This window comes from Cryptomeria japonica, chromosome 10 (assembly GCF_030272615.1).
Source record: "Cryptomeria japonica chromosome 10, Sugi_1.0, whole genome shotgun sequence".
NCBI classification, from domain to species: domain Eukaryota; kingdom Viridiplantae; phylum Streptophyta; class Pinopsida; order Cupressales; family Cupressaceae; genus Cryptomeria; species Cryptomeria japonica.
In genome coordinates this window covers 289,208,086-289,222,086 of record NC_081414.1, presented here as the reverse complement: position 1 = coordinate 289,222,086, position 14,001 = coordinate 289,208,086, and the positions used below count along the sequence as shown (strand labels likewise).

Sequence of the window (14,001 nt, the reverse complement as noted above, 5' to 3'; positions counted from 1 at the left end):
TTTATTTGTGGGAAGTGGTACAATAATCTTCTAGGAATAAGCAAATGCTCATGGCTATGAACTCTACTTTTCTTCCTCTTATTCCTAAAAAGGATAGAGCTAATTCTCTCCACTCCTTTCGTCCTATTGCTCTGTGTAATGTGATCTATAAAATAATCACAAAGCTAATCATGGAAAGATTAAAGCCATGGCTAAATAAATTGATCTCTGAGGAACAGGGTGGATTTGTAGCTAGTAGGAAAATTATGGATGAGATTATCATTGCTGCAGAGGCTATTCACTCTATGGCAGTTTCCAAGGAGAAGGTTATGTTCATTAAGCTGGATATGGCTAAAGCATATGATAGAGTCAAATGGAGCTTCCTTCACAAGCTACTAATGGCCTTTGGTTTCATAATCGATTGGATCAATTGGGTGATGAGTTGTATCACTTCTGCTTCCTTCTAAGTTCTCATCAATGGTGAACTCACTAACTTATTTGGTACTTCCTGTGGCCTCCGATAGGATGATCCCCTCTCCCCATATTTGTTCCTTCTAATGGTGGAAGGTTTGGGAAGATTCATTGAATTCTGTGTTGAGCAAGGTGTAATTTAGGGGTGGAAGTGGGGTCATGGCCTTCCTCCTTGTTCTCATCTATAGTTTGTTGATGATACTATTCTAATGGTTGTTGCTATAATCAATGAGGCTATCAAATTTAGAAGAGCTCTGAATATCTACTCAAAAGCTTCAGGTCAAAAGATCAATAAAGAGAAGTCTTTGATTTTGTTTTTTAATACCCCTTCTCTCATCCAAGCGAGGATTGCTAGGATCTTGTGGTTCCAAATTGGAGAGCTCTCTGTGGTTTATCTTGGAATCCCTCTCTCTGCTCGTCATCTACTTGGGAGATTTTGGCAGGATATTTTGGACAAGCTTCATCATAAGGTTAGTCATTGGACTACCACTGGATTTCAACTACTAGTAGCGTGATTATTCTAAAGGCGGTAGTGCAAGCTCTCCTATTTACAGATGTTTTTGTTTAGACAGCTTCGACTAGCTTCATTTGGGACTTTGAGGCCCTTTCTAGGCAATTTTTGTGCACAGGTAACTTGCTCTCATCTAAATGGAGCCTGGTCAAGTAGGATTCTATTTGTAGACCTGTGCAAGATGGCAGTCTAGGACTATGTCTTATAGGTATGAATGGTTAGGTCCTAGCCACTAAGATTTTTTGGAGATGCTGCATCAGCTAGGATCAAGATGTGGGCTAAAATTCTACATGCTAAGTACCTTGGGTGAGTGGATAGAAAGGAAGTTCCATGTTGCAACCTGCTAGGTAATGGTTCTATGATTTGGAATACTCTTAAGAGGGGAGCTCAAATGGTTAAGCAAGGGATTTTTTGGATCTTTAATAAGGGTGTTGATGCCTTGTTCTAGAAAGATTCTTGGGATGGATTTCCTCCTATTCTTTCTCAATATCCGCAACTTTAGCTTCTTTGTAAGAGATTTTTTAAGGCAGGGTGATCTAGAGTTGAGGATTTCAAGGTTGCAGTTAATTTGGGATAGGGTGAAATGGTTAGATAGAAAGAGCCACATGAGTGACCTCTTGGTGGTTTAGATGAGGATAGAGTTACTCTTGGTAGGATTTTGGTAGGATGTTTGTGTAAATTTTTGAAAGGGGAGGACATTCTCTCTTAGGGCCCCAGTCCGAAAGGGAAATTCTTTGTGGCTTCAAGATATATGGAGCTGGATAGGCTGACTTTTGGGAGGATGAATGTTCAGTGGTAGAAGAAGGTTTGCAATAGATTGGCTTGGCCTAAGTGAAACTTTTTTATGTGGCTAGTTGTGTGGAATAGGTGTCTCACTTGGGAAAATCTTTGAAAGAGGGGCTTTCATGGGCCTTCAATTTGTGTTCTCTATCATAGTAGCAAGGAAAGCACCTCTCATCTCTTTTTTCAGTGTTCTTATTCTAGGAGGATCTGACATCTTTGGTGGGAGGCTTGGACGCATGCTTGTATTCATCCCACCTCTCTAGTGGAATTTTGGAATAGTCTTGGAAGGCCTCCTCCTAAGACCCTCTTTCTTCATGTGGCTTGGGGTATGGGACCAAGCTTCATTATTTGGAAATTATGGCTGGAGAGAAACTACAAGATTTTTCAAGACAAGAATATGTTGGTGTAGCAAGTTTGGTTGCAGATTATTCATTTGTTTTAGGAAACTTTGCTTGCCAAGTGTAATCTCACAAGTGGGGGTTGATCTTGATGATATGCATATTGTCCAGACCTTGGATATTTTTGGGCAAGGGATTGGTGGCTTGTGCCATAGAAGACAAATTAGGAGCAACCATGGCAAAAAGAAGGCTCAAAGGATTTGAAAATGGTCCCCTCCATCTCTTGGAGTCCTTAAGATCAATACCGACGAGTCTTCTAGAGGCAACCATGGGCATGCTAGAATTGGAGGAGTTGGTAGAGATAATGAGGGGAATGGGATCTTTCTAATTTTGATGTACAAGGGTCAACAAACTAATAACTATATGGAGGCTCTCGATGTTCTTATAGCTCTTGAAAGAGGATATGATCTTGGATGGAGAAGGGTTATTTGTGAGTCTGATTCTCAAGTTGTGATGGATATGCTAAATAAGCAGGAATTTGAGGACTTAGAGTGGTATTTAGCCTTAATTGGTAGATAGATTCACAGCTTGAAGGAACTCTTTGATTCTATCTCCTTTTTCTATATTCCACGAGACTGGAATAAGGCAGCAGATTGTTTAGCTAAGTGCGCTTCAGATCACCTGGATGGTTGGGATGTTAAAGAATGGACTTAGTTGCCATTGGAGTGTGTCACAAAGCTTGAGGAAATTGTTAGAAAAGATTTGATGAATTAGCGGGGGCCTTTTTTTGGCTCCTTGATGTAGCCAAGATAGTCTGTTCTATTTCTCTAGGCTTCTAGCCCTTGGCTTTGCACTCGTTCTCTTGATTTAATAAATTTTTACCCCTCTTTTAAAAACAAATAATAAATAACTGTCTTGATTAATTGAATTTAACTAAGACTCACATTGTATGAATAGATAGATTTTTCAATCAATTTCAATATAGATTTTTTGTGTTTTCCAAATATAATATTTTGATGGTATTTTAATACTTTCAAAGGAGGGGGCGCTTTCAATCTCTTAGGGTAATGTTTATTAATAATTACGCATGTAGTATTTACTAGTCGCCAAAGTTTCATAGCAGTTGATGTAGCAGATACCTCCCTGCAAAATTAGAGGCACTACATGAAACCAAATAATCACATTCAAGTTTGTTTTACGAGTATTACACCACATCAATCCTACACTTATGTCAATAGCAACGTTGGATGTCCATTCATCAACAAACACCTAGTCAAACTACGTCCAAACTATTCTGCAAATTTATATAGACCTTATCAATTTGCAGCAGATAATAATTTTTCAGCAAACTAGATATAGACTATTCTATAACAGTATAGCAATGAAAGAGCAATATGTTAAAAGGGAAACCTTGAAACCTATGTTTGGGAGATCTCAGTAATTGTTTATGGTTGTGGGAATCCCAGTAAGGGGTGTGGCCATTTGGGAGGACAACTTGAGAACCTCGGTGAGATCTACTGGGTGTTGAGGAGAAGGAATCCACTTGTAGTGGTGGACTAATTTTGCCAACCACAGATGAATAGTGGTGAGACCGAGAGCCTTTCCTGGACATACCCGGTGACCTGCACCGAAGGGTGCAAGCCTCAAGTCATTACCCCGGACATCTACTTTCTGTTCAATAAATCTCTCTGGCCGGAATTCATGAGGCGACTCCCATATCTGCGGGTCGTGAGTAATGTACCACATGTTAACCATGTCTTTCGTCCTAGCCGGAACATGCATACCACCTGCTATATCAACGTCCACCGTGCACAAACGCGCCCACGAAAGCAGAGGTCCCGGTAGATGCATTCTTAAACTTTCTTTTACAACGGCTTGCATGAATGGAAGCCTTGATATGTCCTCGTCCCGTACGCTTGTATCTCGCCCTACCACAGCCTCCAACTCTACCTGAGCTCTCCCTTGCATTTCTTCATTCAATACCAACTCCACCATGGTCCACTGTGTAACTAAAGCCACAGTATCTGTTCCCCGAAATATCATCTCCTGTATGCGACATATATTACAGTGTAAAGTATAAGGTTGAAAATTGGATTCAATTGTGTAAGAGGAAAAGTTGCACATGCTTGGAAGCAGAAAGAAATAAATATGCATATATTTTAGAAGTGCATGTGAATATATATATACATATACATATATAGAGACAAAGATTTAATTAAATGAAGAAGAATATGAAAATTTATATACAACTATTCATGTGTGTTCATGCATATGCAAATAGATAGATACATATATATATATAAACGATTATATAAAAAGATAAATGAGAGTACTAATAGAAATAAGTTTAGAGAAATGAATATAGAAAGAAAGAGACATATTGATAAATATAAATGAAAATTATAATGAAGAGAAAAATTAGTAATTTTAATTATATTTATCATGCAATTAAGAAGGAGCTAAATTCATGAAAAAATATATATTTTAATTTATTAGAAGGGACATAGAAAAGATAAAAGGAAAAATGCATAAATAAGAAATAAGGAATAAGGGAAAGAAGAAAAGAAAAAGAAAGAAGAAAAGAAAAAGAAAGAAATTGTGGGTCATGCTATATATATAATAAAAATATGGGATTTACATAATATATGTAAATGTATAACTAATAAGAAATAAGAGAAAAAAAAGAAAATAACAAGAAAGAAATTATGGGTAAATAAAAAGCTAAAAAAAATATGACAAGTGTACACACACACCAAGCTAAATATATTGAAAATAATATATTTGAATTTATTGAAAAGGACATGAAAACATATAATAAAAATTGGGCAGGCATAATATATGTAAATGTATATCTAAGAAATAAAGAATAAGATAAAGGAAGAAAATAACAAGAAAAAATTGAGGATAAAAACAAAACTAGTCATATATATATGGTGTGTGTGTGTTATATATATATGTATATGTATATGTATATGTATGTATGTATGTATGTATGTATGTATTTGTGTGTATATATGCATCACATACATACATATGTACACATATGTATATATATGTATACACATACATGTGTATACATCATGTATATACATACATACATATATATATGAGAGAGAGAGAGTGTATATATATATACATATGTGTACATACACACACATACACTTAAAGAAACAAAAAAAAATCATATATCAAATTATATTGAGGTAATACCGTCATACACATATAAATATATACACATATACATAAAAATAAACATAAATACATATTTAAACATATATGCATTATACACATCCACACTAAGAGATATACAAAACATATACATTTAAGAAAATAAATAAATAAATAATATATAACTTTAATTATTGAATACATAATATTAAAAAATTATATATATATATATATGTATGTATGAATGTACAAATATATAAATAGAGAAAAATATATAAACAATAGATTTTACAGAAATAAAAATGAAAAAAGGAAGACTAAATGAAAAAAATTGATTGAGAATCAATAGAAAAGGAAAACCTAAAACAGATCTGCAGACCCAAGAGCAGGAACCCAAAAGAACAACGTGCAAAAGCCAAGAAGACCTATAAAAAGAGAGGAATAAAACAAAACGGAAAAGGAGAAGATAAGAAAGAAGCAATGGGGTGGAGAAGAGGAGTGACAACCAGAAGCGAGAGGAACCCTAGGCAGTTGGCAAGGTAAAAAAGAAATAAAAGGAAAAGAAGATAGAGAGAATGAGTAAATGGAGGAAAGGAAAGCTCCATAAGGGAAAGGGTGACCAAAATAGAGGAGGAGGAAAAGTTAAAAGGATGCCAGGCGAGGTTTTAAGGTGGGATAAAAGAGGTCTTCACCCTTCATCACCTTAAATTCTCTACCCCCAGTTGTTGATTTGTTGAACTTCGTCTTTGTGGACAAGTTATTTCTTACCCAGAGAACCGCGATAATGTCGTCATCGTGGAGATTATGGTGTCCTTGAAGCGAAAGCAACACATCTAGGAAATCTGAATGGGTTGTGTCCCTTGGGACAGGGGACTGTCGGTGTTGGTTTATGATGCGTTGGACGACAGTCCTAACGCGAGGAACGAGTCGAGCGCAGCGGGCGTAGCCTCGCAGAGGGTCAAGCGGTCGCAGCCAGGGAAGATGATTGACCCAATTAAAAGCCCCCAGCAGTTCAAACCCCTCCTCCACCATCTCCCTCACCTGTCTACCTTCTCCCTCTCCATCCAACCTTATACCAAACACACTTCCCATTATGTTATTGAGCGCCGCCATTTGGAGATTTAAACTTGGATCTTGGTCTTGTCCAGTTTAAATAGGACTGTAAAGTGTTGAAAAGTTGCTGGGGAGGAGAGAGGATATTTAGGCGAAACTGCCAGCGAGCAAAGTAGGTTACAAAATGTAGAGGTGAAGACCCCACAATGGAAGACCACAATGGTGGAATCTCAAAGACTCAAATTGTTGTAAAAACTGAACATTTCTTTCAGATGACGTTTTGATTTTTTTTTCTAATTGGCTTCGGCAACTGCAACTTTCATGCATCGTGTGCATAGTTGGCTGTTGACCATTGCTACTAAAATAGTCTGTGGCTTATGATCTGGATAAAGAAATACCATTCCCTGGTGTGCGAATTCCTATTCTGTTGTGGGCGTCTCCGTTGTGTTGGATATGCTCAGATTTTATTAAGGTATGCAAAGTTGACGGTTCTCAATAATTGATAATTATTTGTTGAATCTTCATGTCAGTGGTGGGAATATTCCGTCTTTCTTAAGTTCGGTCGCTTCATAATGCCGTAGAAGACTTACGGAAAGGAGTCATCCCACGTTTGCATTACTTATATATAAATACAAATATGCCAAACCATAAAGATAATACTATTACTTATAGGAACAATCTCAAAATATAGCTTTTCTTTGGCATAACAAGGACGGGCAGTTCAAAATCCGGTAGTGATGTGGATTTTGTTTAAATATATTAACATTTAAGTTGAAATTTGTATTTGTGTGTTTTTTCAGCTTTAAAAGGGGTTTAAAATTATGATTTTTAATGTTTTCTTTTTGGTTTACACTTCTTATGAAATAGTGGTTTGGGACATATATTGGATATTAATTTTGAGTGAAGTTTAAGATTTTGAGGAGACCGTGTAATAATAGGACATTGTAGGTTTAAGTGTAGATAGTTTAGTCAATATATTGTCTTTCTAATGGATTAACATATGTGCACTCTACTCAACATCACCTTTGTACGGTCAAAAGATGTTGTTTCATATCGGAAAGTAGGGTGCATTAAAGTGATTTGTATGAGGGCTTCTTTCATGGAAAATATTTGGTTACCATGTATAGTGAATGGATAAGAGATTTTTAAGAAGGTTTTTTTAATGGAAAATGTGGGGTTATTATGTATATTGGATAGATAGAGTGATGAAACTCCCTTTCAAACCTCTTCCCTTACTTTGGAAAGAGGTTAATCTTCTTATTTTTATTTTTCTATTAGAGATCTTTTCAAATGTTTTGGTGAGTTGAATATTTTTATTTACAGAAAGCTTTTTGAAATTTGATGGAGAAAGCTTTTTGTTGGCTCCATGTTCAATCCATTATGGAAAACTTGTAATATCATACAAACAATTAAATATTTTTAACATAGTTAGTTATTAGATGTAGATGAATTTAAAGGTATGTCTCATCGTTCTTATTTCTTTCTATTTAAAATAATGTTTGTATTTTAAAAAAATATAAATTAATATTGTCTTATTATTTTCATTTGGAATACAATTATAATTATGTTTTCAACTTTTTGAATGTGTTTATAGATTGTAGAATAATTTTTTCATATATGTTTGTGTTTTATTTGAAAGGATAGGGCTTGTGAATCCTTTCCTCCCCTTTATGTTTGTTTGGTGTATAATATCTTGAGTTTTCTTTCAGTTTATGGCTCTTCCTTAGATTATATGGGACAAGCTAGTGAAATAGGCATTTAGAGGTGTTGAGAGTCACATAGCAAAACTTCAGAGCTATAGAGAAGGTTTAATGGAAAACCTACCTTCATGTATTCATTATCATTTGAATTACTATAGTAGAGAATCTTTTTTTTTTCTTTTGTACTTTGCAATAAAGTATATTAACGATGTTGAAAAAAAGGTGGTGGACACCTTGATTTATGATGCATCTTTAAGTTAAATTAGATATTTATTTAATTTGAATTGTAATATTGTATGTGATATTGGGGAGATATTATATGTGTGGGTTGTATATTGAAATAATATAAAAAATAAAAATAATGGGTTACACTTTTTTGCCAACTTTGACACTGCAATATTCATTTTCTAGGAAAAAAATTAAATTCAGGCACCTATTACTTCTAAACCGTAAGGAATTTGTAGATGATGTAAACTAGTTATTTGTCTCATTTTGTATGTAGATTCTAAAAATATTTTTTTGATAATTTTTGGAATCAATTTGCTTCTATTTTTCTATCTCCATTGAAAACTAGTTTTTTTCAAAAAACAACATTTTTGAAAGAGTGATACTCACTTTGTATAGCATAATTTTTTTTCTATAATAGATATGAATGTGATTCTTTCGAATTTGGTTTTGTAACATCCATATATAGTGTTTGCAATTGGTTTTGTAACATTATCTTCAATATTTCATATTTTATTAAGATTTGAAGTTGAGTTAACTGTAATTTTGACATATGTCCATTTGATATTACATAACTTGTTGTATATGTAACGAAAATGAATTTATTTATTTTGTTGGCAAGAGGACTTCAATACATAGCGTGTAAATATTTTTTAGAATGTTTTGGGTGACGTTTACTATTTTTCCATAAGCATTGAACAAAGAAGTTCATGTTCGGTGAAAACCCTACATTCATAAGAAATAAAATAAATATATTAAAAATTATAATATTTAGAAAGATTATAATAAGGGCTAAATGCCTAAAAAAGAAAAACTTCTAAATGAATTCATTTGACCCCCAAAAAGCTAATGTAAAATTGATTTTTTATCAGCATTTGATAGATGCAAAGGAGACTCCATTGCAAGTATGATTTAGAAGTAGATAGGTTCTATCCATTAAATTTTGATCTAAGAGCCTTTGATCTAACTCTCTTTAATTAATTACTTCAAATGGACCTCTTAAATCTTAAATCATTATATTTTCTAAAAAATGTATGATTTCATAAAAAATTAGGATGTACGAAAAACTGGGAACCAACATTGTGAGTTCACAAATTTATTAAGAAAAATTAGAAAAAAAATTAAGTATCAAAGTCAATGGTTGTGTACTCAATTTTGAGACACATAATTTTACCTCTTATTGAGGATGAGTGATAGAGACTTTACGATCTAGAGAGCTTGAGTTTCATCAATATTATTATGATCCAACTTGGATCTATGGGTATCAAATTGAAGAAGAATCAATATACTACCTTCATTAATGATTTTTTATAATTGCTAATATTATTTTTATGGAGAGTAATTGTACTATCTTTGAGCTGAATATTAATAAGGAGGTTAGTTTCTTATTGTCCAATGAAATGATGTTTAGGAATTATTTTTCCATCAAAGGTTCATTAAGGAACATAGTCAAGATATCAAAAAAGATAAAATAATTTAAATAAAAGGTGAGATTTAAGTTTCCTTTGATAATATAGGTTCAATTGTTGTAGATATAATAAAACTAACCATAATAATGACAATACAAAAAATAAAGAAGGTTTATAATTATGCTTAAAATACAATTGTCTCAAACAAAGAAATGATTGAATTTTTATTACAATCATATATATATATATATATATATATATATATATATATATATATATATATATATATATATATATATATATATATATATATATATATATATATATATATATATATATATATATATATATATATATATATATATATATATTCTTGGATATATAAAGATTCTATTCACCTAACCCCTCATAAAGAGTGGGTTTCGAACTACATAACCATTGATGATTGAAACTTCTACTTAGGAAATAACTCTTATCTTAATATATTTGTTCATGGTGGATTAATTCATTCTCATGGAGATGGGATACCAAATCTTTTTCTACACTTATTTTGAACATTGTAGATATTGTAAGGAGATGATTGTCAACAAGAAAGATGAAATGTGGGTGTATATTTGTTGTATAACAAGGATATAATGTTGTAAATAGAGCCATGATATAGATGTTATACTGGCTACTAGGGGATTCACATAATAAAATAGAACATGCATTTAAAGAGTACTCATAAACAACTCTAGTTTTACTTTTAGTTTTATGGTAATTATATATGATGCAAAACTAATTTTAATTAATATCTCATCCATTAAAAATCAATCTAAAACACAAAAATATTTTCACACCGATTATAACAATGAATCCTTTGAATGAAAGATACCTAAAGTATATGATACATAGAAATCTAAATTATAATGCAAGTTAGATTGTGAGATACTTGTTGGTTCTCCTAGGTAGATCATGACATTATCATAAGGTGTGCAATAAGTGATTTTAGAAAACATTGGTAGTATTGTACTAAATTTTCATGGACTTGATGTGGCTATTATATCATTTGTTAATGATATGAATTAGAATTGTGAAGGAATGATTTATATTATGAAGATCCAACACAATACAAGATTTTGTACTGTACAAAAATTACTAGCATAACAAATACCATTTCCTTTAATTGACATGTGAAATTTTCACATATATATTATTTATAGTGTCACTTAATAAAAAACCAATCCATTTTGTGAGCACTTTGTAACCCTTAATACCTACATGTGTCTTATTACTTAAATTATCCCATTTACTTAGCACTAAATCCTTATATTGGATAACATTTTTATTATTAGAAACCTTAATATATAGCCACATGATTAGGTATTACTTTAGAGATATAACCCTTTTAATAGTGAGTATCTTCTATGATTGGTTTTATCAAACTAAATTGCACCCTTAAGAAAGTAATAAGCTAAGTCTTGTTTTAGTTGATGCCATGGAATAATTCCAAGGTTGTGGATTTCCTATATATTTCATTGGATATCCAAATATGGATATCTCCCCTATTATTCTCCTAAATGAACATATCCTACTATTTTTCATAGGGAAAGGACAAAAAATAACACAAAAGTAAACTCTATATCATAATAGGATGTGATACACTAGATGTCTAAATATGACTTATACTTGTCTAAAAGGTACACAATATGACCAATAAGATAAACTACAACATACATAACTCATAAATTTATATATCTTTCAAAAGTATATCCTAAGAAGGAAAAATATAGAACAAGATTTAGGAGTTGGAAATGTCTTTTTGATGTCTAAATGACATCTTCTCATAGCTAAACCTTTGCACAAATGGATAGATATAAGTTACGAACCTCATCGTATGTACATTTCTAAAACTTAGGAAATTAAAATGGGACAAAAAATCTATTATAAAATATAATTATCACAAGATCACATAAACCAATTTTAGAATTTCATGTAAGATACACCTCTTGAGAAAGTAAAGTATATTATTTTATTTCACCAATGGTACCAAAAATTGAGTATCATTTTGAGAATTATATTACACTATCTTGAATTAAGTTAATATAATCTTGTTCTTCTAAAAATTGAGTTTCAATCTTGGCCAAAAATTCTAGAAAAAACTATAATTGTTTCTATCATTTCTTTCCTCTATTAAATAATAGGAGAGAATAAAGGACATTACTTATCAAGCTGTAGACACCTAAAACTGGCACAACTAATTAAATGAATTTTATTCATTTAATCATCATTTAATTGCCTATTAACTAAATTAAGATTTAATTAATATCCATATTCTTGTAATTGACCTTTTTAATTAAATTAATATTTAATTAATATCCCCTTCTTCTATTTAAGCCATTTAATTAAATTCACATTTAATAAATACCCCCCTCTAGCTATTTTAATTAAATTCACATCTAATTAAAAATATCTATTTATCCCCTTTCCAATTTTAATTAAATCTACATTTAATTAAAATCCCCTTTGCATTTAAATAAATCAAAATTTATTTGTAAATCCCCCCACTTGCAAAATCCTACAAATGCAAGTTGCATCCCTTTTTGCTAAATTAAATCATTTTAATTTAATTAAAAATCTTATTTTCTCTCACCCACTTGCAAAATCCTACACCTCCCACTTGCCTCCTAATCATCCTTCTAGAAACTATCTAATCCCTTCATTATCCTAATTAATTCATTTTGTTTCTTCCTAGGCTGCTCACACACATGTGAGCACATATCCCCCTTCTCCCAAGGTCGGACCACATTGACTTTTCACCTTCACCCCCTTATGACACTTGTCACAAGGCTAAGCTTGCAAATTTGGGACCACACATGTGGGACCACATTGATCCTCACCCTCTCCCCCTTTGTGACATTTGTCACAAGGCTAAGCCTTTCAACTTGGGACCACATTCCTCCTTCAATCTTGACCCTTGATTAATAATCAATCTTGGCCATCCGTTTCTAAGCCTTCAACTCTATAAGATGAGCCATTATTTCATATCCAAGATCCATCTTAATTTGCATCCAATCTATAGCTAAATTGTTTTGTGCAGGTTACTAAGGAGCTCCATTGTCTTCTCTTATCATTTTTAGATCAGCTTAGTTGCATTATAGCATAGATTTCATCATTTTTAGTATATCATTCTAGTTTCTTTTCCATGCTAGATCAATCTCATCTTCATAACATTCTCATGCTAGCTTAATATCATACTAATCTTCTCATCTTGGTAACATATCTAGTTTCATATCCATTTATCATATCACTAAGATCTTAGTTGCATTCCATTTAGATCTTAGAATCATACATATCTCTCGTTCTTTAGGTAGTCATCCTAGAGATCAAGTGCTCTTCCAAGCTGAGAGCCACCTCGATTTGAAGGATTCTTGGAGATAGAGGAACATGAGACACACATGGAGTTTTTTGTTTTGAAGCTAGTTTAGTTTCTATTTCGGATTTCTAACTCTAACATACTGTTTCATGTGTGTGCTTGTTTGTTGTTTTCTCCTCTTGCAGGTTGATTCCACAATTTAGAGCTCACAGAAGAAAATAAATGATTTACTTTCATTGACTTGGATTTTTTATGTCCTCTTGGTGCTTCAAAAAGTTCCTTTTAATTTGCTTTCAAATTCTATTAAAATATCCAAATAAACATTTACAAGAAAAAATGTTGACTTTTCCGATCTTTTTCTCTTTTGCATATTACTATATCTACTCCTGAACCACCTAGATTCTTACCAAATGATAAAAATACTTAGAATGATATCATAACTATTATAAATAGCCTTTACACCTTTTTGATTGACATTTAATACCTTAAAACTACAACTCTCACACAAATAGGACATGTTTTGAATGAGTTTGAAGGAAAAGGTCTATTTTGTGTGTTGAATTAGTCTTCTCTACATCATGGAACTTAAACAAATATTGATAATATTCTTTATTAATATTAACTTCTCCACCACATTGAATACTTGTAGATAAAATATCATTGTGATAGTACCCATGGTTTCTCTCCTTGGGGGGAGGTATCTCTCAATTTGAGAACCCCAAACTAGTTGATAGCCCACTCTCATATTTGCAAGCACTAGGAGGAACTAAGTGTTAAAGTGAATGAATTGGGAAATATCTACAATCTCATAGAGGAGATAATAAAGAGGAAAATATATCAGTTACACATTTCTAAGGTTAAGATCACTAGATTGGAAAATTTAGCTTTGGCTAAGGCTGCTAATTTATCCATTAAGATAGTTGATAAAAATAAGCTATTGGATTTGAATAGTAGAGATGATAAAACCAAGGTTATTATTCGTCTTTCTCATGATGGAATATATACAACT

The 14,001-nt window shown here is 32.4% G+C and overlaps 1 protein-coding gene across 1 annotated transcript; it reads right to left on the bottom strand.

The window, feature by feature from the left end:
* Positions 1-3,516: 3,516 nt before the first annotated feature.
* LOC131034318 (cytochrome P450 78A4-like) lies at positions 3,517-12,898 on the bottom strand (the record flags this gene model as incomplete). Its single annotated transcript, XM_059212394.1, has 3 exons — positions 3,517-4,128; positions 6,019-6,371; positions 12,877-12,898. Coding segments are annotated over 3 exons (987 nt in total), but the record flags the coding sequence as incomplete, so codon positions are not given.
* Between the last annotated feature and the right edge of the window lie 1,103 nt (positions 12,899-14,001).